Source organism: Motacilla alba, chromosome 28, assembly GCF_015832195.1.
Source record: "Motacilla alba alba isolate MOTALB_02 chromosome 28, Motacilla_alba_V1.0_pri, whole genome shotgun sequence".
In the NCBI taxonomy this organism is placed as follows: Eukaryota; Metazoa; Chordata; class Aves; order Passeriformes; family Motacillidae; genus Motacilla; species Motacilla alba.
In genome coordinates this window covers 263104-288633 of record NC_052043.1, presented here as the reverse complement: position 1 = coordinate 288633, position 25530 = coordinate 263104, and the positions used below count along the sequence as shown (strand labels likewise).

The 25530-nt window shown below is 67.0% G+C and overlaps 2 protein-coding genes across 11 annotated transcripts in view; both read right to left on the bottom strand.

Moving 5' to 3' along the window:
* LOC119712636 (translation initiation factor IF-2-like) overlaps positions 1-14191 on the bottom strand; it is a 38547-nt gene extending 24356 nt beyond the window's left edge. For 3 of the 9 annotated variants that reach the window (XM_038164128.1, XM_038164122.1, XM_038164121.1), the window contains exons 1-3: positions 13693-14191; positions 13494-13548; positions 7671-7800 (exon numbers count right to left, since the gene is read on the bottom strand). In XM_038164128.1, the coding sequence (XP_038020056.1) occupies positions 7671-7800; positions 13494-13548; positions 13693-13857 (350 nt within the window). In that variant the 5' untranslated portion in view covers positions 13858-14191. Of the gene's footprint in view, positions 1-7670; positions 7801-9375; positions 9707-10666; positions 11041-13332; positions 13378-13493; positions 13555-13692 lie in introns of those variants that run through there. The other 6 variants (XR_005259852.1, XM_038164125.1, XR_005259853.1 and 3 more) reach the window with 6 other exon arrangements.
* Positions 14192-14275: 84 nt separating this feature from the next.
* On the bottom strand, positions 14276-24504 carry MEF2B (myocyte enhancer factor 2B). 2 transcript variants are annotated; one of them, XM_038163852.1, is made up of 9 exons: positions 24305-24504; positions 18824-18903; positions 18556-18693; positions 18287-18418; positions 17854-18016; positions 16529-16674; positions 16264-16363; positions 16052-16139; positions 14276-15570 (listed from the first exon to the last, which is right to left on the bottom strand). In XM_038163852.1, exons 2-9 carry the CDS (start codon positions 18875-18877, stop codon positions 15228-15230), a joined length of 1164 nt encoding a protein of 387 aa, XP_038019780.1. In that variant the 5' UTR covers positions 18878-18903; positions 24305-24504; the 3' UTR covers positions 14276-15227. The 2 variants fall into 2 exon arrangements, with proteins under 2 accessions (XP_038019780.1, XP_038019778.1); XM_038163850.1 differs by having other exon boundaries at positions 14672-15570; positions 18490-18693.
* Positions 24505-25530: the final 1026 nt, after the last annotated feature.

Sequence of the window (25530 nt, the reverse complement as noted above, 5' to 3'; positions counted from 1 at the left end):
GCCGGGGCTCCTGAGTGGCCTCAGCTTGAACCCATCCCGGCTTTTCCATTCCCTCCATCCCGGGAACGGTTTTGTCCGAGGTTTCCGCCCTTTCGTGTCCCTTTAAGTGGGACTTTTATCATAAATGACTTTTTTCCTCTCCCTGCTGCTGTCAGGCTGAAGAATCGTCACTTTGGGGTGGGAAATGTCAGGGCCAGAGGGTGGCACAGGCTGCTGGCCCAGGGGTGGGGAAATTCAGGATTTGAGGTTGCAATCCAATGCCAGGAACTCTGGGAACAATGCTGCTGGTATGGACAGCTCCAAACGCCATTCCCAAGGAAAGCCTGGATATTGTGCTGCGGGGGGGAGGTCAGGTTATTTTGGGGTTTTTGGCCGGGTCAGAGCTGCGTCCTCTCGCCACCCCAAGCCCCGGCACCCGCTCATCCCACGGCTCCTCCGTATCCCAGCCCCGATCCCGAGGCCGGATCCCAGCCCGGAGCCAGCAGCGCCGTCCTGGCATCCCAAAGACAGCACCGCTCCCATCCTCAGGGGATTTTGGGAGCACCCCCTTGTCCCCTCCTCGCTCTGCTGCGCTGGGTTCGGGATGCTCATCCCGGATCCTCTCCCAGGGCTGGGAATCAGGATGGAGATGCCCAGTTTATCCCAAATCCATGGCTGGGAATCAGGATGGAGATTCCCAGTTTATCCCAAATCCGTGGCTTGGAATCAGGATGGAGATTCCCAGCTCATCCCAAATCCATCCCTGCCCCGGGATGGGAACCATCCCCTGCCCCAAAAGTGGCCGGGCCAGGCACCCCGAGAGCTGCGGGAACATCCCTTGGAACATCCCTGGAACATCCTTTGGAACATCCCTGGAACATCCCTGGAACATTCCCGGAGCATCCTTTGGAGCATCCCTGGAACATCCCATCCCTTTGGAACATCCCTGGAACATCCCTAGGAACATCCCTTGGAACATCCCTGGAACATCCCTGTGGAACATCCCTTGGAACATCACTTGGAACATCCCTGGAACATTCCCTCCCTTGGAACATCCCTGGAACATCCCTGTGGAACATCCCCATTTGGAACATCCCTGGAACATTCCCTAGGAACATTTGGAACATCCCTGTCCCCTTTGGAACATCCCTGGAACACCCTTTGGAAGTGTAACTCCCCGGGCTCCCCGGGACGGAGATTGCAGCTCAGGGCCCGATGGAGGCGAGGACAGAGGCGGGATGAAAAGGGAAATAAGGAGAATTCCTTCAGCCAGGCCGGGGAAATGAGCCGGGGATTAACGGCCTGGCTTTTCCAGCAGCTCCCAAATCCCGCCGGGCGGCCCCGGATCCCGCCGGGGACCGAGCCACGCCCAGGGTGACACTGGCAGTGCCACCCCCAGCTGTCCCGAAGCGGCTCCATCCCCGCGCACAAACACCGCGGAACCACGGCCATTTCCCCGCACACACACAATATTGTCCTTTCTTTTGCCGGAGGAGAAAATCCGAAATATTCCACCGGGGAATAAAAACACTGAAAATTAAAAACTTCTCTGGGGGAAAAAAAAAAAATTAAAAAAAAAACCTAAAAAATTAACTAAAAAAACTAAAAAACTAAGAAGGCCCAGAGCCCTGGAATAAAGCTGAAAGGCTCCTTTTCTCTCTGTGCCTTGGGTGGCACAGCCTGCAATTGGCTGCTTCCCTGGAACAGATTCCGTTGCTATGAGACCAAGTTTGCTTTAACGAACCCCAGAAAATTAATGGCATTCAGCAGATAAGTCCTTAAAGTGGAACCTATTTTAAGAAATTCCTGCTAAACGGTTTACAAGGAGTCGGGAGGGAGGAGAAGGCTCCTGGAGCCTGCGCCGCCGATCCCCTCCCCTGGCGGGTCCCAGCTGGGATTTGGGGGGAATTTTGGGGTTTTTTGGGACTGGGAGTGGGAGAGGCGAGGGCGCGCGGCTGTGTGTCCCTCCTGGCGTGGCACAGCCACCATCCTGCCTGTCCCCAGCTGTCCCCGTCAGCCAGAGGCTCCTTCCAGCCGCAGAAGCTCGGGAATTCTCTGCCCAAGCTCACACAGGAGCCACGGGATCACATCTGGGAGAGCCGGGGGTGGGAGAAGGGAAAAGCTGCTCTGACAGCCCTTGGGAAGAGCTGAGGACACAGGGGAGGGTCCCTGTGCCCACCCAGGGTGGCAGCACCCCCAGGGCAGGGCACATTCCCCTCGGGATTCTCCACCAAGGACACATCCTGGCCGAAGCGCCGCCGTTCCCGTTCCCAATCCACATGGACCCTCCATGGGGCACGGGGGGCACCGGGAACGGCTTCCTCTGCACCCCGCAGCACGTTTGGGGTGACCCTGCTGTCCCTGCTTTATCCCACACCACAAACACCCCCAGGACCTCCCTGCCTGAGAAAGGCCCCAAACGGGGCGAGCCCGGGGGGTCCTGGGGTGCAGGATCAGCGCCAGGGCTGGATCCTGGAGTGGATCCCAGGGCTGGATCCCGGGGTGGATCCCAGAGCTGGATCCTGGAGTGGATCCCAGGGGTGAATCCCAGGGCTGGATCCCAGAGCTGGATTCCAGGGCTGGATCCTGGGGTGGATCCCAGGGGTGGATCCCGGGGTGGATCCCAGGGATCCAGGACAGGGAATCTGCTCCTCCTCTGGCCAAACCTGTTGATTTCCCCCCAAATTCCTCCTCTGCTGCAGCCTCCGGGTGGAAGAGGAGGCGAAACCCCGCAGGGAAGCCAGGGAGAAGGGATGGAGAGAGGGACTGGGGCCTGGAGCCGTTTCATTTTCCCTTTTCCCATTTCGCAGTCCCAAACTGGGAGTTGCTGCTCCAAAGACCCCACAGCGAGGGGGGAGCGGAGCTGCCCCGGTGCCGCCTCCCTCGTGCTGTTCCTGCAGCCCACCCTGATCCTAAAAAGGATCCCTGATCCCTGATCCTTTTTAGCACAAGGATTTCTCTGGATCATCTCCACTTCCCTCTCTGGAACGGCACTGAACCCCAAACTCCCCCTGGAAAACCTTCCTGGGGTTCCCAGGAATAACAGGGCACGGATCAACATTTGGGGTCACGAGTCTGAGCGGCACTGAGGGCCCTCCCTCGAGCTGCACCCCAAAACCCCCCTGGAAAACCTTCCTGGGGTTCCTGGGAATAACAGGGCACGGCTCCACCTTTGGGGTCACGGCTCGGAGCCGTCCCCATCCCAGCACCATCCCTGGGTGATCCCACAGGGCAGCCCCCATCCCCGCAGCTGGAGAGGAGCGGGAGGGAGGGAAGATCCCAAATCCTGGAGGGATCTGAGCCCGGAGCAGCCTGGGATGCTCCCAAATCCCTCTCAGGGAAGAACAAAGCTGCGATCTCTCTGCAGACGCGGAGCGAGCGACGAGCGACGATGATTTATTTCCCTTCCCCGGCAGATGAATCGGCCTCGGGAACGGGGTTTGTGCTACATTAAAATTTGCATGCCGTAATATATTTAAGCAACTTTCCTTCCACTCGGTTATAAACAGCGTTTCTCAGGGGGTTCTTTCAGAGCTGGGCCCCTTTCATTTATCTCCGGCGCGAGCCCGGCGTTAATTGCCGGGGTGGAAATTAAAACCACAGCGGCAAAAAAAAAAAAAAAAAAAAAATTAAAAAGAAAAAAAAAGGAAAAATTACTAAAAGAAAAGCACCGGGGTTGGAGGCTGGAAGGGAAACCATCAGCCAGGCGCAGGCAGCAGCTCTGGGCCTCGGTAAAAAACGATGAAAGGCAAAATTCCGTGAAGGCGGCGGGGCTGGAGGCTCGGGAGCGCGGGGGCAGCGGGGCCCTGGCTCCTGGAGGACGGCAGGAGGGTTTTTACATTCGGTTCTCTAGCTTTATGATATCACATACACTCATACAGCTAGATAACCAAAGAGAAAAACCCCCCCAGCTCTGCGGCAGCAGCGCCTCGGCCGCGCCGGGGTCACCGCGGCCCCCGGTCTCGTCCCCTGGGTGCCACCGGGGTGGGACGGCAGGGATGGGCTCCGGTGCCCTGGAGTGTGGCACGGCGACCCCCGGTGCCCACCCCAGAGCCCCAAGGCGATGGCACAGCCCCCAAAAGGAGCCGGAGCTCAAAGCGGGCTCAGCTCGGAGCAGCCCCCGCGGCCTGGGGGTGGCACGGGACAGGGGTGGCACGGGACAGGGGTGGCACGGGACAGGGATTGGCACTGGGGGGTGGCACGGGACAGGGGAGGGATGGCACGGGACAGGGGTTGGCACGGGACAGGGATTGGCACGGGACAGGGGTGGCACGGGACAGGGGTGGCCCAGCGTGTCCCCCCAGGGACAGCCCCGCAGCCAGGCCCAGGAGCTGCGTCCCTGCCCGCCCCGCAGCCCGCTCCCCTGGACAATCGCTGGAATTACTGGCACGGAACTGCTGAGTCAGCAAAGGGCTCGGGCAAGGGACGGGCCCAGCCCGAAAGGGCCCCCCCGGACGTCCCCCCGCGCCCCGCGCTCTTCTCTTCTTCCTCCTCTTCCTCCCACTTCCTCTCCCGGCTGCCGGGCCCTGCAAACCCGGCCGGGACCCCGCAGCTCCCGCGGGACCGGGCCGGGAATTTCCGGGGGGGGGTCACCCTGAGGGCCCCGGGATGGCCCCGTCCCCACCGGGGCTCTTCGCTCCGGCCCGGAGGCTCCGGGCAGCGGCCCCTGGCACCGGCGGGGGCTGTTCCCGGGGAACTCCTGCCCTCCGTGCGGCCGCTCGGAGGGAAACGGCGGAGCGGCGGCTCCGGTGCCCAACGGGAGCCGGGGAGAGGACGGGGGAGTCCCGGAAGGGTCCCGGGGAGGGCTCCCGGAGCGGGGGTACCTGCTCATCCCGCTGGGGCCGCTGCCGCCGTCGGCTCCGGGTCACCGCATCCTTCCCAGGCTGGCGGGGAGCGGAGGAGGCTCGGCCCGGGGACGGGGACGGGAACGGGGATGGAGGGGGCTGGGGATGGCCATCCTCGCCCGGTGCCGGTGCCGGTGCCTCTCCCGCTGCCCGGCGTCTCCGGGACCTGCCTCTAAAGTTGAGGACTGGCGCAGGACTGGCTGGAGGGCGGGGGAGGGCGGGAGGAGGGACGGGGCGGCCGGCGGGGACAAAGCCCGAGCGGCGGGGCTGGGACAGCCCGGGCGTGGGGCCGGGGCAGGGGTCACCCCCCCGGGAGGGGCTGCGCCATTCGCCACGGCCGCCGCTGTCCCCGGGGGCCGCTCCGTCTGCTCGGCCCGGGCCCCCCCCGGTCGCAGCCGGCCCGCCCCGTCGGGGAGGCGGCGGTGCCCCGGGGGTAACCCCGCTCGGGCCGGCGCCGCCGGAGCCGCCCCCCCGGGCCGGGCTGGGCTTAAACCCCCGTGCCCCAGGAGGAGGAGCGGCCGCGGGGGCGGGGGGGCGGCCGGGCCGGTCCCTCCCGTCGGGGTGCGCTCACGGGAGCCGCTTGCCAAGGGGAAAGTTGGAAGATGCTCAGGCTCGAAGCACCCCTTATCCCCGGTGTAACGGAGCGCACCGGCGGGCCCGGCCCCGGCTGCGCCTCTCGGCCGCGGAGAAACCCCCCTGGCCCGGGAGACAGCGCTCGGAGGGGCGGCGGGGCAGAGCCCGGGGCGCGGGGCCGAGGTCCGGCTCCACGTCCCCCCCGTGCGGCCGCCCGGGGCCGGTCCCCGCCGGCGCTGCCCGGTGCGAGAGCCCCGCTCCGCTCTCCCCGCCACCCCGGGGCAGCACCGGCCGCGGCGGGGGCACGGGGGCCTTTCCCCGGCACCCACAGGCCGCCTCACCGGGAGTGCACCGGGGGCACAGCCGCGGCCGCTGCGGGCACGAACCGCGCCAAGGTGCCCGGGCACACCGGGGCACCCGCAGCGCTCGTCTCAGCCCCGGAGCAGCGCTCGCACCGATGGTCACGCTCGCCCAGGTGCCTGCACACGAACCCACGGCCACGCGGGGACCCCGAATGTCCCCCCGGTTGTCCCCAGGCTCGTCACGTCCCCGGCTCCCCGGCCTGGCCCTTCCCCGGGGGCTCCGCAGCCCTCCCGGGGCGGCCTCACGGCACCGAGTCCCGGTGAAACGGCGGAAAACGAAACCAACCGGCGGCCCGGGCATAGCCCCGGGCTGAGCCCCGGCCGTGGACACCGGGAACGGCGGCTCGGGCTGGGCGGCGGGGCCCGGCTCCCGCTGCCGGTGCTCCGATTTCGGGAGGGAGGCAGAGACCCGACCCGGCCCCGCCGCCCGCACGCGGCCTTTTATATCCCCACACCTATACAGACAGAACATATAGAATATTCGGAATATATGGAATATATGGAACCTATAGAATACACGGAATACATGGAATAGATGGAATAGATGGAATATATGGAATATCCGCGCTGGAAGGAACGGCGGCGCCTGCGGAAATGCCAACCCGCCAGCACCGGAGGCTCCCCGGGAGCAGCGGGGCTCTCTGCCCCTCACCGGGCACCCCCAGGGCTGGGCAGCCCTTGGCCGGAGCCCCCCAAACTGCCAGCGGCGGCCGCAGCATCGCGGGGAGCAAGCGGAGCCTCCTCCCGCCGCCACCGGGCACCGGGGACCGGGCACCGGCCCCGCCGCTCTCCGTGGTGCTGAACGGCGGCCGCGCCGCGCCCCGGGGCCCTGCGGGGTCGTGCCTCCTCCGTCCTCCTCTCACCGAGCTGCCGCTAATTGATTATCATTATTACCGCTATTAATGATCACCGTTACCGCCCCCGCGGCTCCGGTGCTCCGCGGCACGGCCGGGCGCGGACAGCGGGGAGATGATGCCAGCGCGGTGCCAAATTCCCGCCTCGGCCCCCGGCGCAGCCCCGGTGCTGCCGCTGCCCGCCGTCCTCCCCACGCTGCGCACCACGCGTGGGCCGAGCCGCCGCCGTTACCTCCGAACCGGGGCTCCGAAATTCCTCCCCGGCCGCCGCCCGCCCGGCCGGGCCCCGCCGCTGCCGGTGGGTCCCGCTGCCCGCGGCCGGGTCCCGTTTGCCCAGAGGGTAAAACCCCAGCAAGGAGCGCCGAGGGAACGAACGGGACCGGCCGAGCTTCGCCGCCGCCCCGGGAGCCGCTCCGGCCCGAGCCCGGTACCGGGAGCGGCCGCACCGGGCAGCGCCGGGGCCGCCGGTGCCGCTTTCACCGCCCAGGGGCCCGCTGGCACCGCGCAGGGCCCGGGCGGGCCGCGGCGGCCCGGTTGGCCCCCGGCGGTCTGCGGTGCCCGCTGGGCACGGCTCTGCGCCCCCGAGAGGCGCGGGGGGAGCCTGGCATCACCGGCGCGGCGGGAGCGGCCGCCCCACGCGTGTCCGCGCCGGGCGCCACACGGGGCCCGCCCGGGCCCGTTCCTCCCGCCACTTACCGACTCGTCGCCCGCCTGGCCCCGGTTCCCCGGCGGCTGCGGGCGCTGGGCCGGCCCCGGCGGCCCCGGTGCCCCCTTCTGCCCTCGCCCAGACCCCGGTGCGAACGAAATACCTTCACTACAGCAGCCATGTTGGGCTCCGGTGCGAGCACGGCGCTCGCCGCAGGAACCGGCGGCCGCCTCGGCGGGAGGCAGCGCGGCGGGGCTCGGCGCGGGGCCCCGCTTCCCTCCCCGGAGCACCGGAGCCCCGGCAGCCCGGCCGGCCGCGGGGCCCCGTCCCGGCGCACCGAGCGATGCCGCTCCCCGCCGGGCCGGCAAGTTGCCACCGTTCCCGGTAACGCCACCAACTGCGGGTCCCGCACCTGCCGCGCATCCCTCCGGTGCTACCGGCCGCGTCCCGGGGCTGCCGCTGGGGAGGAGCCCGGGGAGAGCCGCCGTTGCCTCCGCCTCGCCCGGTGTCCGGTGCCCGCCGCGCCGCTCGGCCGTGCCCACCTGGGGAGGGAAAGAGAGGAGACGCGTCAGGAGGAGCCGCCGCCATCGCTCCAACTTGGAGCAACTTTCCCGGCGAGGCCGGCGGCGGGGGCGGGGGGTGGGCGGCGCTGGAGCCCCTGCCCGGTCAACCGGGGCCGGTGCCGCCCGCGGGCAGGGCTTGGGGTGCCCCCACAGCCGGGGCCGTCCCCGCGCGGGGTGGGGACAGCCACCCGCAAGCCAGGGCCGCGCTGGGACACGGCCTCTGCTGTCAGGACACCCTCGATTTGGGGCAGCCCCACAGCGGCTGCCCGTCCATCTGTCTGTCTGTCTGTCCGTACCAGCTCCCGCCTCCCTGGGCACCGCAGCCTCGCACCGGGCACCCCCGCTGCTCCCCGGGCACCGGAGCCGCTCTCCCGCCCGGCCCGGTTCCCCTCCAAAGTGGATTTTTCTGCTGTTTGTTTCCCTCCCCGCTTTTTTTCCCGCCGAGATGATTTTTCCCCCCTCTTCGTCTTTTTCTTTTCCTTTTCCCGCCCCAATTTTTTCTTTTTTCTAATTTTTTTCCCCCCTCCGCTCGTTTGGCTCCAACGTCGCTGGGAATTATTTGCATTTAAAATCCAACGACTCGTTTCCCTCCGCGTCGCTTCGCAGCTCGATTCCAGCAGCCCGGGAGCGGCGGGGGAGCGATCCCGAGGAAAAGGGGTCCCCAAACCCCCGGGCAAATTGCCCCGAATTCCCGCCCAGCTGAAAATATCGATGCGGGGGAAAACGAAAGGTTTAACAGATTTTAATGATTTTCTTCCCGCAGCCGCTGTCACCCAAAGGTGTCGCAGCAACAAAGAGCGGGGTGGCGCTTGACGCTCGTATTTTTGGCCTAAATATTTGCGAAAATATTCCCCCCAAAGCCCCGAACGCTCGGCAGAAGATTGATGCGCCTGAAAACCATCGCAGCCTGCCCTGCGAAGTGCTCCCGAGGAAAAGCTGATTTCCCACCTCTGCCCCCGCCGCCGCTGCTCCCGCCGCAGCTGCGGGCGAGGGAAGGCTCTGGGAGCCCAGCGCCCATTCCCAGCCCGAACTGGGACAAACTGGAGCCGAACGGATTTCCCCCGTCCCCGAGCGCGGCGGAGATTCCCCAGCTCGGGGAGCGGCGGCGCGGAATTCCCTCCGAGCCCGCTCGGGCAGAGCCGGGCGCAGGAGAACCCCCCAGACACTTTCTTTTTTCTTTTTTTGTTTTCAAGGGGAAAAATAACAATAAACCAAGAGAAACAATTATTTTTTCTTCCTTTCGCCAGAAATGCCGAATTTAACCCCGACCTTTTTAAAGGGGATTTTTTTCCTTATGTCCTTTTTTTTCTTTTTCTTTTTCTTTCCTTTTTTTTTTTTTTTCCTGCTGTTGTTGTTTTTACAACCTCGCACCAACGCAGGGATGGAAGGGCATGCCCACACAACACCCCAACCCCACACAGCACCTCTCACGCCCCTTCCTCCCTGCTCCCTGCTTTTTTTTTTTAACCCCAAAGCCTTCCCCCGCAAAATATTAATTACAAAAAAATTAAAAATAGCTGCACACACCGAAACTGCGCTCCGGCAGCCCCTTACCTCGGGCGCCGGGCAGGGCAGGGCAGTCGCTTCCGACCGTCCCCGGGGCTCTAAACCCCGGGGGTGGCTTTTGTGAGTTTGCCGGAGTTTCCCCGGGCTGTCCCCTTTTGTGTCCCATTGCCATCTAGAGGCCCCGATTAATTAATTTCACACCGAAGCTCGGGAGAAAATTTTCCCACAAAACAAGTGAGCGAGGAGATGTGAAACTCCAAAGAAAAGGAGTCAACATCAAGTTCAACAGCATGCGGGGAAAGGCCGATTTCCATCACAATCGCGTCTGAGCGGGGGGCCGGGCGGGGGGCGGCGGGGCGGCGGCCCCCGCGCCCCCTCCGCGCGTTCCCAGGCTCGGAACAATCGCGCTCTGTTTGCCTCGCACATGCCGGCGTTTGGGCACGGAGGCTGCCTTGGGATAACAGGAATAATGAGGGGAGGGGGGGCGCGGGGGGGAGCGCGGCGGGGCTGGGAAGGGGCGGCGGCGCGGGGGCAGCGGCGCCGGGCGCACCTGGGCGCCGCCCGGTACCGGACCTGTTGAGCCGCGGCCGGCGGCGCCCGCCGGAGTTGGCGGGAAGAGCCGCGCCGGGTGACGGCGACGCCGAGGGCTCCGCGGGGACCCCGGAGCGGCCGGGGGACGGAGGCGACCCGCGGAGCGGCGGGGGACACTTTTCGCTAAGTTTGGTGTCCCCTCGCTGGCGTCCCCGGCCACGCGCTTTCCCACAGCCCCGGGGGAACGGGGGGCGCGGGCCCCGGGGGAGCGGGGGGCCGGGGCCCGGGGTGGCCGAGGCGGAGGTGGACGTGTCCTGCAACCCAAGCAGCTCGGCTCCGCCGGGCATTGTCCCCACGGAGCCCGTGGCCATTGTTCCCGGCGCTGCGGGAGCCGGAGGGAGGGCAGCTTTCCACGCCTCGTCCCCGTCCCCCCCCCCCGCCTCCCCGCGCCGTCTCACCCCCACCCCGACACTCACACCGGGGCTGCCGGGACCCTAATCCGGGATGGGGCGGGGGGAGGGCAAAGAACACCCCACCCACCCCCCGGAAAAAAATAAAAATTAAAAATATCAGGCGAGGGAAGGGGAGGCGCGGGGTCCCCCCTCGCAGACTTCCTCCAAGTTGGGAGAAGCGGGAGGGGGAGCGGGGCCGCCGGTGCCCGCCCAGCCCTGCCCTGCCCCTCCGGCACCGGCGGCACCGGCGGCACCGGCGGCACCGGCGCACCGGGGGGGAGTTCAGTGCGGGGCAAAGGACAGGGGGGGGAAAACGGCGGCGGAAAAAACGAGGGAGCGGGGCGGGGATTATTTACCTCCCTCCGCACCTCTGCGTCCATTACTGACTTAGCGGCGGCGGGAGCCGGGAGCCGCCGGGACGCCGGGGCTGGGGGGAACCGGCACCGGCAGCGGGCGGGACGCGGAGCCCGGGGCCATCCAGGCGCGGCGGAAGCCGGGCTGCGGCTCCCGGAGAGCACCGGCGGGGGCCGTGGGAAGCGGAGCCCCCCGCGATCACGTTGCCGTTACGTGGGGTTAAACGGGGAACGTCTGCCCGCCGCTCGAACCCGCCGAGCGCACCGGGCAGCCCCGGCCCCGCCGCCAGCGGGGCCTCGGGGTGAGGCGGCAGCGACGGGGGGGTGGATTCCGCCCAAACATCCATTTTGTCCCTTTTGGAAATGGAGATGGGAGAGAGGAGGGGAAAAAATGCGTCTTTTTTTTTTTTTTTTTTTTTTTTTTTCCTTGCTTTCTCCATATTTTCCTACGTAAGGAATGACGCGCTGGCCGCGGCAGCGGGATAGGTTCGCCCGGAGCCCGGGGAAGGGAGGGGGCAAACCGGGCTGGGGGGAGCGCGGGGGCGGGGGGCGGCTCTGGCAGCAGCAGAACCTAAAAATAACGAGGATTTTATTATTAAAAAAAGAGATATAATAATAATAATAATAGTAATAGTAATAATAATAATAACAGTAATCCCGCTGACCCCGCCGATGCGGCCCTGCACGGGCAGCGGGCGGCACCGGCCGCTCCGGGGACCCCACCTCGCCTTCCCGGGGACCCTCGGGATTTGGGGCACCCCGTGGGGTGCGCAGGGAGGGCTGGGGGGTCCTCCTGCCCCTGCCCCCCTCCCGGGGCTGCGGAGGGCGCTCCGCTCTCCCGGGCCGCGCGGGATCACTGCGTGGAAACGAAGCAGAAATTGGCTGGTTTTTATTCGATTGCGCCCCAAATCCTCGCTGCTCCGCGGGTTGACGCCTCCAAACCCCCGCGAAGCGGCCGGGAATGGATTCCCCCCTCCCCCCGCTCCTGCGGGATTTTGGGAGCGCTAAAAATAACCCGGGGGCTCCGCGCAGCGCCCGGGGGGCTTTGCGCCCCAAATTCGGCCCCGGGGAAAAGGGGGGGACACCCAGGGACACCCAGGGACGCCCAACCCGCTGCAGACCCGGAGCCCCCGAGCGGGGCCGGGCCTGGCTCCAGCCCCTGGAGCCGCCGGGATGCGCGGCCGCCGCCGCCGAACCGGGACCGCGCCGGTGCCGGTGCCGCCCCGGTGTCCTGCCGAGTCCTGCCCGGCCCGGGGACGAGCGGCCCGCGGCTCGGTGCTCCGGGACGCCTCGGGCTCCGCGCTCTCCCCTAATGAGCTCGCTTATGCATTTCCTCATTAACGAATATTCCTCGCGGCCGAGCCGGGGGGCACCGGGACGCGCGGCCCCGGCCGCCCGCCGCCCGTCCCGTCCAGCCGGGGCTGCCCGGCGGCTCGGCCGCTCCCTGCCGGCCCCGCCAGAAGCAGGAGGCCTGGCCTGGGCGTCGGGCACGCCAAATCTTGCGGTCAGCCTCGTAATTCCCGCGGCCGGTGGCCGTGAGACCCCCGGGCTGCCCAGGGGCTTCCCCCGGTAAAAGGCGCTCGGGCCGGGCCCGGCTCCTCCGGCCGCCGGTACCGGCGGGCCCGCTGCCCCCCACCCCCGACGGCGCGGATTTAGGGGAGTGGGTGGCGTGTTTTAGCTCCCTGATGGAGTTTTGATCAAAAATTCATTAAGAGGCGCTCGGCGCGGCGCCATGAATATTTCAGGGCTTTTGCAAAACAACAAAGTGGGTGTTTGGGGGAGGATGCGCGGGGGGAGGCGGCCCCCGGTGCCCGTCTCGGCCCCGGTTCGAGGCGGCGGGGCCGCCGGGAGGGACCGGCCGCCTCCGTTCCGTCGGGGCCGCAGCCCCGGGGCTCGTTGCTGCCCCGTTACAAGGCGCGGAGCGGCCCCGGTTCGGCGGAGACCGGTCCCGGTGGGAGAGGGCGGCCCTGCAGGGACACCGGCTCCGGAGCCACCGTGACGACCCGGAGTGTCCCAGGAGCTGTCCGCGGTCACGCGTGGCCGTGGGGCTGCCCCGGGACGGTCCCTGAGCTCCCCAGCGCGGGCAGAGTGACGGGTGGGGACACCGTGGCCACCCGGGATGTCCCCTCGGACACCCCCCAGGGGACCCGGTGACAGGAGCTGCTGCGGGCAGGAATAACCCCCGAACCCACCGATCCCAGGCACGGATGGAAGGGTCCCCAACCCCCAAATTGGGGTGCGGCCCCCCCGGTACCTCCCGCCCGCAGCGCGGGGAGGCGCGGCTCGGAGCGGAGACAAAGCCCCGGCGGCTCCGCTGGAGCCCAGCGCCCCCCGAGCAGCGCGGCCCCCCCGGGCGGGCCTGCGGGTAACCGGGACCGACCGGGCCGCCTCCCGGGCCAGCCGGGAAGGGGTCACGGAGCGCCAGAGGTGGCCACGCTGGGCCGTGACTGGGGACACCGCAGCTCTGTCGCTTCCCAGCGTCACCCCAAGGAAGCCGCGGGTCCCCGGGAGCCACCTTTGGGGCAGCGCCATGGGGCACGCCGCCCTCTCCGCAAGGCTGGCGACAGAGGGACGGAAAGGCCGCTGTGAGGGACCAAAGCGGGGCTGGGGACACCCCGGGGCACCTCCCGAGCCCAGTTTGGGACGTGTCGCAATGGGCGCTACTGGACCTGCAGGCAGGGCTGGGACGTGCGGCTCCGGCAGCTCCCGGCGCTGCCCTCCGGGTCCCGCCGGCCGTTCCCGTGTCCCGGTGCTGGGAGGCGACGTGTCACCCCCTCCGCCACCCCCGCCACCCCAGCCCGGCCGCCCCCAGCCCCTCCCCGGGGCTCACCTCGCCCTGACATTTCCTGGCGCTCCTTCCATGCCAGCGGGTTGCCATAGCAAATCTAAATCTTACAAACAAAACCGGGGGAGAGGGAAAAAAAAAGAGGGGAAAAAAAAAAAGCCTGATTAGCATATATTCAAATGAGCCGTGCAATAATGCAAACCATAAATCACGCAGTCGTTGCCATTCAATCAGTGTCTCTTACCCCAGCCCCCACTCCCGCGCCCGCTGTGCCGCCTCCTCTCGCCCGCCACAAACCCCGGGCCGGTCCCAAAGGTGGCCCTGGAGGGTCCCTGCCACCCTTCGGGGGGCGGCCCCGGGCCCAGCCCGGCTCCGGGGCTCGGCGCAGCCCCCTAATCCCGCCTGGCATTTGTGGCGCCCGATTAAACCGGGCGAACTCCGGCCGGGATTAATCTCCCGCCCGGGTTTTAATCTCGGGGCTGTAATCCCCCCCAGCCGAGGGAAGGGGCCCAGCTCTGGAGGGTGGGGGGACCCCCAGCCCTGCCTGATCCCGACCTGGGGGTGCCCAAGCGGTGCTGGGGGGGACCCGAACCCCCCCGAATGTCCCCGTGGGGTGATTGCCCTGCAGGACCCCGCTGTCCCTCCCTGTCACCCCCCAGCAGCGTGGCCGTGCCTGTGGCCGTGCCAGCACAGCACAGACCCCAAAAACCGGCAGAGCCCCCAAAGCCAGCCCAGCCCCGAGCTAAAACAGGCTCAGCTCAGCTGGGCCGGGCCCACCCCCCCTTTAGCCCCGCCTTGCCCCCCAAATCCCCATTTTAAGGGGTTTTTCCTTCTCCCACCCGCTCGGGGACCCCCGCGAGGCTTTTTTGGGGTCGCCGAGGGGAGGGGGCAGCACGGCTGAGCCCCAACGAGCCGAGCAGACCAGGGGTGGCCCGGCTGTCCCCCACCCCGCTGCTCGGTGACCCCCGAGAGGTGGCTCTGAGCCTGGGGGACACGGGGGGGGGGGACAGCGACGCTGGGATCGAGGGGGTGCGAGCACGTGCCACCTCTGCCGTGGGGACATCAACGCTGCGCCACCCCAAAGCGGGGCGGCCTGAGCCCAAAAACCTCACAGCAGACACCCCGAGCCCCCCAGCGCTTTATTGGTGCGAAGATAATAAATAGAAAAGAGCCCCGGCCTGGGGGCACAGCGTGTCCCAGTCCCCTGTCCCCTGTTCCCTGTCCCCCGTCCCCTGTCCCCGTCCCCCTGGCCGCGGAATTGGGCCGGGGCCGCAGGGTCGGAGCTACTGCCGCTGCTCTCTGTCCTGCTGCCACCGCGTGGCACTTCCCGGCCACTCCCGCTCGCTGGGGACACGCTGGGGACACGCTGCTGGCGCGGGGACAGGCGCGGGGACAGGTGGCGACAGTGCCCCCCGCCACCGGACAGGACACCGCGGGCCGGGAGGGGACAGTGCCCCCCGCCACCGGACAGGACACCGCGGGCCGGGAGGGGACAGTGCCCCCCGCCACCGGACAGGACACCGCCACCCGCCGGGCTCCCGGCAGCGCGGGGGGCGGCGGGCACAGCCAAAGGAGGGGACTCGGTGGCATTTGGGGGCTCCGGGGAGGGTGGGGGGGGTCTCAAGGAGCTGCAGCCCCAGCGCGGGGGACAGTGACCCTGCAGGGAGCCCGGTGGCACCGGGGGGCACGGGGGGGCTTCCCGAGGGGCTGAGATGGGGGAGAAGCGGGGGCCGCTCGCCCGAGCCGGGCTTTCCCCCTCCCCGCACCCCGCCGGCCTCGCTATCTCTGCCAAACGTCCACGGGCTGTCCCCTCCTCGTGGGGACAGTGGGGACAGTGGGGACAGTGGGGACAGGGACCCTCTGCTCGTCGTGCAGCGGCCGCGGCGGCCCCGGCGCGTACGGGGGGAAGCCCTTGGCGAAGTCATCGCGGGGCTGGAGGTCGCCGGGGGCTCGGGAGGCTTCGCTGAGGGACGCCAGGCTGGCCAGGGGGGGCTGGGGGGGGCCCGGGGGACAGCCCAGCCCCGGCGACACCCGCTCCGACTTGATGCTGATGGCCTGGCGCTGCGGGGACGCGCCGGGGACAGCGGCTGGCTCCTCCGCGGGGACGATCCGGCTGCTGGCCCTGCGGCGACAGGGGACGGGGTGAGGGACTGTCCCCGCGTCACCTGCTGGGTGTCCCCTGATCCCCCCCAGAGGGGTTGAGACGCCCCCAGGTTCCTGTCCTGGGCTGGTTCTGGCCCAGTTGGGCCCAAAGGTCCAAGGGGGTCTGGAAATGAGCTGGGGGTGCTTCGGGGTGACCCCCAAGAGCACCCTGGTGGGTGGGGGGCTGCCCTCGGTGCCAGCAGTGCCCGTGGCTGGGAGGTGACAGCCGTGGGGGCAGCAGAATGGGGTCACCCTCGCCTTGTCCCCCCTGTCCCCACCCCAGGGCCACCCCTGTCCTTACCATAGTGCTGCCATGTCATGCCTGCCCTGTCCCCCCTGTCCCCACCGCAGGGCCACCCCTGTACCCCCCTGTCCCCCCCGTCCTGCCCTGTCCTCTGCCCTGTCCCCTGTCCCGCCCTGTCCCCTGCCCTGTCCCCACCCTGTCCCCACCCCGCGCTCACCCCAGCGCTGCCATGTCCCGGGGGTGCTGCCACGCCGGGGGGGGCTGCAGGAACCCGGGGGGCGTCGGGACCTCGCCAGCCCCAAAATCTGCGGGGTGGGAGGACACAGTGAGCGGGGAGGGTGACAAAAGGAGGGGACGAGGCTGTCCCGGGGAGGGGGGTGACAAAAGGAGGGGACCAGGCTGTCCCGAGGCTGAGGGACCGCCACTCACCCGCCTGGGCCGGGCTGAGGAAGGGGAAGCCGGCGAGGCCGTGGCTCGGGAGGCCGGAGCTGCCGGGGCTCAGGGTCTGCAGGGCGGGGTACAGCGGCCGCTGCGGGAAATGGGGGGACCCCAATAAATTCTGCGCCCCAAACCCCCTGGGGGACCCCTCCCCACCCTTCCCTGGGCCCCCAGCAAGGCTCCGGAGGATGGGGCGGATGCGATGAGCGACATTTGGGGAGGGGACAGCCGCGTGGCCTTGGGGACACGGACTCACCGCTGCGCCGGCGCCGCTGCGGCCGCTCGCCACGCTGCCCTGGCACTCGCCACGCCGGCCCTCGGCCCCCAGGAACAGCGGCGGTGGCGTCTTGGTGGCCAGGGCGCGGCTCAGGCTGGCGGCAGGGAACAGGGGGTAGCTGAGCCCTGGGGGACAGAGGGACAGCGGGACACGGATGATCCTCGGGGGATCCCCGCGGCGGTGGCCGCGGTGGCCGCGGTGGCCCCGGAGCCGAGGGCAGCCGTGTGTGCCTGCACGGTGCCGCGCTCCGGCAGAGCCACTTCCTCCGCGGGCCACCTGGGCTGCGGCCAGGCTGCGACAGGAGGTGACACGCCAAGGCGGTGGCTGCACGTGGCTCTGGGGCCGCAAACAGGGGCCGGGGGCTGCAAAGCCCCTGCCGGGGGGCACCCGCACCCGGCCGGGGTGTCCCGTGGGAACGTCCAGCGCGCCCGCTGTCCCCACTGTCCCCACGCGAGGATTTGGGGCGCTGCCCGTCCCCATCCCGTGCCACCTGCCACCCCCGGGGGTCCCACCGCTCAAGCCCCGCGGTTTGTGGCGTTCCCGGCCGCTTTTCTGTCACCCGCAGGGGATGAGCCCCCCGTGCCGGGCTGCGCCGCTCGGGAGGCACCGGCGGCACGGGCCGAGGGTGCAGCTGCGGGCCCGGTGCTGGCCCGGCACAGGATGCAGCTGGAGCGACATCGCGCCGGTGCTTCCACAGCTGCGGCCCCGCTCCTGCCCACGCAGCCCCGGCCCCGCGCCCGGGAAGGCCCCGCCGGAGGAGCTTTGCATGCGGGGCCGGGCGGGGAAAGTCCCCGCGGGGCTCGGGGCTCGGGGGAGCCCAGGGAGGGGACGCGGTGGCCAGGCCGGGACAGGGGGGCCAGGCCGGGAATGGGGTGTCCAGGGAGGGGTGTCCATGGAGGGAATGGGGTGTCTGTGGAGGGAATGGGGTCCCCATGGAGGGAAGGGGGTCGCCATGGTGGGGATGGGATGTCCATGTTGGAAATGGAGTGTCCGTGGTTGTAATGGGGGGTCTGTGGAAGGGACAGAGTGTCCATGGTGGGGATGGAATGCCCGTGGAAGGAATGGGGTGTCCGTGGAAAGGAGGAGGTGCCCATGGAGGGAATGGGGTGCCCAAGATGGTAATGGGGTGCCCATGGTGGGTGAGGGGGTGCCCATGGCAGTGATGGGGTGTCCATGGCAGGGATGGGGTGCCCATAGCAAGGACAGGGCCCCATGGTGGTGACCGGGTGCCCAGGGTGGGGACAGGACACCCACGGCAGGGTCCCCTCCCCCGTACCCACCCCCCGCAGTGTCCCCGAGCCTACCTGGGGGCAGCGGCCCTGGGGACCGTCCCGGTGGCTTTGGGGCCGCGGCTCTGAAGGCGGGGGAGCGGCCCTGGGCCTGCGGGGAGCTGCTGCCGCTGCCCAGGGAGCCCTCGGGGCCCGGGGGCGAGCTGCCGTAGGCGGCCTCGGGCAGTGGCACCGGGCTCTGCGGGGACACACGGGGGTCAGGGACCCTGGGGACCCCCGGGGACACACGGGGGTCAGGGACAGCGACCCTCGGGACCCTTGGGGACCCCTGGGGACAAACCAGAAACCAAAGACAGGGATGGGGACACCTGGGGACACTCAGGGCCTGGAGGGTGAAGCAGAGCTCAAGGACAAGGAGTGGACAGAGACCCTCAGGGACCCTGCAGGACGAACCAGAACCCAAGGCCAGGGAGGGGACAGGACCCTCCGCGTGCCACCAGCGACTCACATAAAACCTGGGCCGCGCCAGCGACAGATCCACGCCCTCCCCGAGCCTCCTGCCCTTGTCCCCGGGCGGCTCCGGCCCCTCCTCCAGCTCCAGCTCGTGGCTCTCCAGCCCCAGCCCTTTGCGCTTCAGCGTCTGCGGGGAGGCGACAATGAGCGTGTCCCTGCGGCCACCGCGGGGCCCCGGGGGCCGCCCCCGGGCGCTACCTCGAGGATGTCGGAGTTGGTGCGGCTCTCGTGGGGCTCGCTGTACTCGGTGTACTTGAGCAGCACCTTGTCCATGTCGGTGCTGGCGTACTGGAACAGGCGGTTGGTGCTGTTGAAGATGATCAGGGCGATCTCGCAGTCGCACAGCACGCTCAGCTCGTACGCCTTCTTCATCAGCCCGAATTTCCGCTTGGTGAAGGTCACCTGCGGGGGGCCGGCCGTGAAACCCACCACAAACGGCGCCCGCTTCTGCCAAAAATGCTCCCCACGCGGTGGTTTTCCTCCCTTCCTCCTCACCCCCACCTTGGCGCCGCCTCGCCCCATCAGCCCCTACCTGGCGGTTCCGCTGGTCCAAAATCCGGCTGATCTGGATTTTTTTCCGGCCCATTTTCGCCTCCTCCGCTGGGTTTGGGGCTGGAAAAGAGCGAGAAACGCCTGAGCCCCACAGCCCTCGGGGCTGTCCCCAGCCAGAGTCCGCCCCAGCGCCACCAAAAATAAGTTTGGCTGTGAAAAAATCGATTTTCAGAGGAAGTTCGGTCATTTCTTCCTCCGCGAAGATGGTGGCCAAGCGGAAAATGGGGGGAAATTGGGAAATTCTGATGGGTTAGAGGAGAAAAAATCCCCTTGGCCTTGCCCAGCCACCCCAATCCATCGCTCCCTGAGCACTTTTGGGTGTGGCCGTGATCCCAAATCACGGGATCCCAAATTCAGCGGGGCTTTGGGAGCAGAGCCCTCACCCCAAAGCCGGGGGGCCGCTCCGAGGCTGCTCCCGAAGCTGCTCCCGGCGGCTCCGTGGGATGGGGAGGGCGTTTTAAAGGGGGCCGGGCTGGCGGCGGGGAGGGTCCCTCAAACAAAAGGGTTGGTTTTAGGTTCAAATTTGGGGATTTTTTTTTAAATTTTTTTTTTTAAGCTCCAGCAGACTAAATTTGACCTCCGCCACTCGCAGGCCAGGAAGTGGCTGCACGAGGAGACAGCAGAGTGAAACCACCCACCCGCCCCTGCGGCCGCGTGAGCCAGCGCCGGGCAGGGACACGGGGCTGGTGACCCCCCTGCCACCCTGGCTGAGGGGTGCCAGCGCCCCCCGAGCCTGCCGCAGCGCTGCCACAGCCCCCAATTCCTGCTCCTGTGCCACCCCCGCAGCAAGAGCCACCCCAGCGTCCCCAAATGCCACAGACGGGGCAGAACCGCGGGTGGCACCCAGATGTCCCCAGCGGGTCCCTGGTGCCCACCCCGATGCGGGGACAGGCCCAGCCTGGCTCGGTCCCTGCTGTCCCCAAGCCCAGCCGCGGGGCAGGAGCGGGGCCGGGGAGCAGCGGGGTGGCAGCTCCGTGTTGGGGACAGCTTTGGGACCCCCGGCTGGGCCAGCAGCCCCCCCGATGCCAGGGGTGCAGCTGGGGACCCTCGGGTCCCCCGGTGCCCCCGGCGTGTCCCGCTTCCCCCTCTCGAGCGCGTTGCCATTTTACCATCGTGCTCGGCTGCTATTTTTAGCTGATCAAAACTAATTTTAATTTATGGAAGGAAATTGCGCTGCCGTTCCCACGGCCCCGCTGCCACCCTGTGTCCCCGGGCCCACGCACGACCCCCCCTCCCGTGCCCCCCGAGGTCCAGGGGGTGCCCAGACCACCCCGGCCCCGCCGGAAAGCGCCGAGAATTCCCTGCTGGAAAAGGAGAGGTTTTCCCGTTCCCAACCGTCCCTGGGGGGCTCTCCCGGCTCCGACACCTGCGGCGCTCCCTGGGGACACCCCGAGGGCCCCGGGTCCGTCCTGGGGGTGGCACTTCGGGCTGGAGCTTGGGGTTGGCACGTGCGGGGCGGGGGGCTGGCCCGGCTGTGACACCCCCCTGTCCCTGCGCAGCCCCGGCCTGGGGGGCTCGGGGGATGGATGGAGGAGGGAGGGATGGACACAGGGATGGATGGACACAGGGATGGATGGACACAGGGATGGACACAGGGATGGACACAGGGATGGATGGACACAGGGATGGATGGACACAGGGATGGACACAGGAATGGACACAGGGATGGACACAGGGATGGATGGATGGATGGATGGATGGATGGATGGATGGATGGATGGATGGATGGATGGATGGATGGACACAGGGATGGATGGACAGAGGGATGGACACAGGAATGGACACAGGGATGGACACAGGGATGGATGGATGGATGGATGATGGATGGATGGATGGACGGATGGATGGACGGACACAGGGATCCATGGAAGGATGGATGATGGATCCATGGATGGATGGATGGGTGGATGGACACAGGGATGGATGATGGATGGATGATGGATGGATGGATGGATGGATGGATGGATGGAAGGATGGATGATGGATCCATGGATGGATGGATGGGTGGATGGACACAGGGATGGATGATGGATGGATGATGGATGGATGGATGGATGGATGGATGGATGGATGGATGACGGATGGATGACGGATGGATGATGGATCCATGGATGGATGGATGGGTGGATGGACACAGGGATGGATGATGGATGGATGATGGATGGATGGATGAATGGATGGATGGATGGATGGATGACGGATGGATGATGGATCCATGGATGGATGGATGGATGGATTGATAGATGGATGGATGGAGGGATGGATGGATGGATGGTGGATCCATGGATGGATGGATGGATGGATTGATAGATGGGTGATGGAGGGATGGATCCATGCATGGATGGCTGATGGATGGATTCATAGATCCATCGATGGGTGATGGAGGGATGGATGGATGGATGGATGGATGGATGATGGATCCATGGATGGATAGATGATGGATGGATGATGGATGGATTCATGGATCCATCGATGGGTGATGGAGGGATGGATCAATGGATCCATGGATGGATGGCTGATGGATGGATTGTCCCCACCCACGTGCAGCAGGGACATGAAATAACTCCCAGGATTTGCTTGGGGACAATCCCCCACTGATCCAGGGGTGTAAATTCCTAATTCCAGCTCCTAATTAGAGAGCTGAGACCAAACGAACCCGGGAGAGCCGCGTGCTTTTTCCATGAGCCACCGTGGGAGCCCCAGCACCACAGCGGGGCCTCCAGCACCTTCACACCCTGGACGGCCCCAGAAATCCCAAATCCAGCAGATTCATCCGAAAATCCAGGCAGGTGGGGTACTAAAGGAAAAAGCTGCTCCGGGCTCTGAGCGCTCCCCCAAAACAGCCCCGAGTCGGGGTCGTGGAGCTCCCCAGAAATCCATCCTCCCCTGGGGCACAGAAAGGGCAGGAAAGGGGTTTTTTACCAAATTATGAGGGTTTTGCTGCAAATCCGAGAGCTGGGGGTGACTGGGAAGGGCTGGGAGGGCAGTGGTTCTCAAACTCCCGCTGCTGGTGTTTGGCAGCTCCCAAAAAGCGTTTTGGGAGGAAAAACACAATTTCAGCAGGGAGAAGGAGCTTCCATCCCGACGGAGGGGAGAATCTGAGCCAGGAGCAGCAAAATCCCACAGGAGGGAGGGAGGGGATGTGATGGGACCAGGAGGGCAACAGGGGTGGGAATGGGGCTGGGAATGGGGTTTGAAATGGGGTTTGAAACAGGGATTTCAAAAAGGGGGTTTGAAATGGGAATTTAAAATGGGGTTTGATATGAGGGTCTGAAATGGGGGTTTGATATGGGGATTTAAAATGGGGGTTTGAAATGGGGATTTCAAAAAGGGGGGTTGAAACGGGGTTTGAAATGTGGGTTTTGGGAGCACCAGCCACGGAGTGCTGGGCCCGGAGGGCCAAGTGCAGCCCTGGCCCCGTGGTTTGGATCCCGGGGCTCCCCTGGGAACGGCTGGGCTGGTGCGAGCAGCATCCCGAGCCCGGCACGGGGAAAAGTCAAAGTTGAGCGTGGAGTTGGGGCCGGGCCCTCCTGCTTTTTATAGGTTGTTTAAACAAGCGACCAGTGCAAACCAGCCCGGGGCTGGCAGCGGGAGGAGGCAGCTGGGGAGGAGGGCAAAGGTGGGCGTGGGGCTCCGGGGGGATTCTGGGACCACCACCACCTCCCCCAACCCCGGCTGCCGCTTCCCAAATACCCACAGCCATAAAACCCCTCAGGTTGTGGGGCTCTGGGGGACACTGCCGCCCCGCTGTCACCCCGCTGTCACTGTCGCTGTCACCCCAGGGGTGACACAGAGCGAAAGTCCCGGGCGCTGCCGCGGCCCGGCGCCGATGGGTGGAGGATTTTCGGTTCCAAAATGAGTGTGAGGGAGGAGGAAGGATTGAAAAGGCCCCAAACCCAGGTGGCTCGTGGCCCTCGGGAGGGTGGACGGACACAGGGACCCCCCTCCTGCCCAGGGCACCGCTGAGGCTCGGTGGGTGCCACATCCAGGGAGGGAACTCGCAGTTCCCATGGGATCGGGCTGGGATGCATTTGGGGTTTGCATTTGGGGCTGGGGACACTCGGGGCTGGCCCCGTGGCTTTGGGGCTGCCTGGCTCACAGAGCTGCTTTGCTCCTGACAATCCTGCGGGGATTTTTGGGAAGAGGAGGGACATTCAAGGGGTTTAACCTGTCCTGGTTTGCCCCCAAATCCTCCTGGGTGCCCCCCAGCAGCGTGCCAGGCTGTGCACCCCCCAGTGCTGGCGTGACCCACCAGGGTCCCTCTCCCCTCGCACTGAAGTTCCCCAAAGTTCCCCAAATCCACTGTTTTGGGATGTCGAGGGTGCCCTGGGCTTGGAGGGCAGGTTTGGGATCCTAAGCCAGACCTGGGGCCTGCACCCACCTCCCTCCTTCCCCCAGAGCTCCCAGAGGTCACCGTGACGCGGCCAAGGGCCAGGGCTGGGCTGTCCTGATTGTCACCCACGCTCCTTTCCCAGCCCATGCCCCCAGGGATGCCCTGCGGCCCCCGGGGGGCGCTGCCCACGGCCCCACCCCGCCTTCCTGCTCATCCCGGGCTCCCACAGCGGCTCATTCCCTGGGAAACTCCAGACTGGCAGCGCCGGGAGCGTTTCTGTCACTAAAAGAGGGAAAAGCCCCTGAGGATGGGGACAGGGACGGGGACAGGGACGGGGACAGAGACACGCTGGCAGCGGGCTGTGCTGGGCAGGAGACCTGGCAGAGGAGCCACCTCGCTCTCCACGGGTGCCAGGGGGACCCAGGTGCACTGGGACGCCCTGGAGACGCCACACGAAGGTGCCACCACCCTGGAGACGCCCCTGGCAGGAGCCGTGGCCGTGTCCTGTCCCCTCCCGGGAGCGGGAAGGAACCGGGTGCCACCAGCACGTGCCGGGAGCAGCCAGGCCGCGGTGCCACCCCAGCGAGGGGCGCGCTGTCACCGCTGTCACTGCCCCCACGTCGAGCCGCTGCCGTGCCTCAGTTTCCCCGCGCGCCGCGAGCTCAGCCGCAGCCCCCGGCGGCGCCGGTGGCCCCGGGGGCGGCCCCGGGGGTGGCGGGGAGGTGGCGGCGGGGCCGGGGCAGGGCGGCTGCCACCCAGGCTGCACTTTTGGGTTAAACCCGGGCGTTCCTCCCTGCGCAGACACGAGTAAAAATAACCGCCCCGAGCTCGGCGCAAACCACAGGCTTTTTATAGCCCGCCATCCCGAGACGGCGGGGCGGGGGCCGGGGCTCCGCCGTGCCCAGAGCAGCCCGCCGGGCGCCGGCCCGGCCGCACCGGCCCCTCCCCGGGCCGGCCCCGCTCCCCCTGCCCGTGCGCCCCGACGGTGCGGCCGCCGGCGAGCGGACGGAGCCCCCGGAGGAGGAGAAACGGAGTAGACAGCGCTGCCGCGGTGTGTCACTGTCCCCTCGGCTCGGTGCCGGTGACACCGGAGCGCGGGACCCCCCGTGCCCGCCGCGGGACACGCACCTGGGCAGCGGCGCTTCCTCCTCGGCAGCTCCGCGCGCTCCCGGCGCTGCAGCGGAGCCGGGGCGGCCCCGGGGCTGGTCCCGGTGCCGGTCCCGGTGCCGGTCCCGGTGCTGGTCCCGGTGCCGGTCCCTGTCCCGGTGCCGGTGTCGCTGCCGGTCCCGTTCGTGTCCCCGGCGCGCGCGCTGCCGCCGCCTGGCCGAGCGGCGCCGCTCGCATTTGCATAACCCCGCCCACCCACCGGAAAGATTTGCATAGAGCAGCCGGGCTGTGCTGCCATTGGCTAAAGGAGGGGTGTTTATTTGCATAGTCGCGCCCCCGTCCTGGTGAGGGGCGGGGCGAAGGAAAGGGGCGGGGCCGGGGGTTCGGGGCTGCAGGTGGGAAAAGGGAATTCCGGGAATATCAGGGAATTCAGGCAATATCAGGGAATTAAGGAAATTCAGGCGATGTCAGGGAATATCAGGGAATTCAGGGAATATCAGGCAATGTCAGGGAATGTCAGGGTATATCAGGGAATTCAGGCAATGTCAGGGAATTCAGGGAATAACAGGGAATTCAGACAATGTCAGGGAATTCAGGGAATTCAGGCGATGTCAGGGAATATCAGGGAACATCAGGGAATATCAGGGAATCAGGGAAACTAGGGGATCAGGTGGCACCCAGCCCCAGGGGATCAGGTGGCACCCAGCCCCACATCAGGACATTTTCGCACCCTGGACAGGCTGGGGGTCCTGTCCCGACCCGGGAAGATCGGGAGGAAAACCCGGAGAAATGAGGAATTCCTGGATGAGGCTCTCAGGCCTTCAGTCTTCCTCAGAGCTGCTTTTAAAGCTCGGGATTGACAGAGCGCAATTAGCGGAGTGTTAATTAGCCTCGCCAGGAATATGAATTGATCCCGAGGAGCGGAATGGGGGGAGGACAGAAGCGCCGGAGCCTCGGCAGAGTCTGGGGTGACACGTCCAGCCCTGGGACACTTTGGGGACACTCGGGGTGGCTTTTTGGGTGTGGGACACCCCCGCCCTGCCCTGCCCTGCCCTGCCCTGCCCTGTCCCTCCTTCACCTCGGGCCGCCCAGGGTCCAGCCCGGGTCAGGGCCACTCCCAGGGGCCGTTTTTGGGCACGGGGACCCTGCTGTCCCCCAGGTCAGGGGGTGCCCGGGCTGGGCTGTGCCCGGCTGCTCCTGGCCAGCTCCGGGTGGCAGCGTCAGAGCTCTGAGCTCCCTCCTGAGCT

Bases quoted from the DNA above. Each gene is read 5' to 3' on its own strand.
- MEF2B (XM_038163850.1), bottom strand. From the start codon at position 18,877: ATGGGCCGGAAAAAAATCCAGATCAGCCGGATTTTGGACCAGCGGAAC. The intron at 16,675-17,853 runs GTAGGCTCGGGG...TCTGTCCCCCAG, and splicing joins CCCAGGGCCGCTGCCCCCAG to GGCTCAGCTACCCCCTGTTC. The intron at 15,571-16,051 runs GTGAGCGCGGGG...CTGTCGCCGCAG, and splicing joins CGGGACATGGCAGCGCTGGG to GGCCAGCAGCCGGATCGTCC.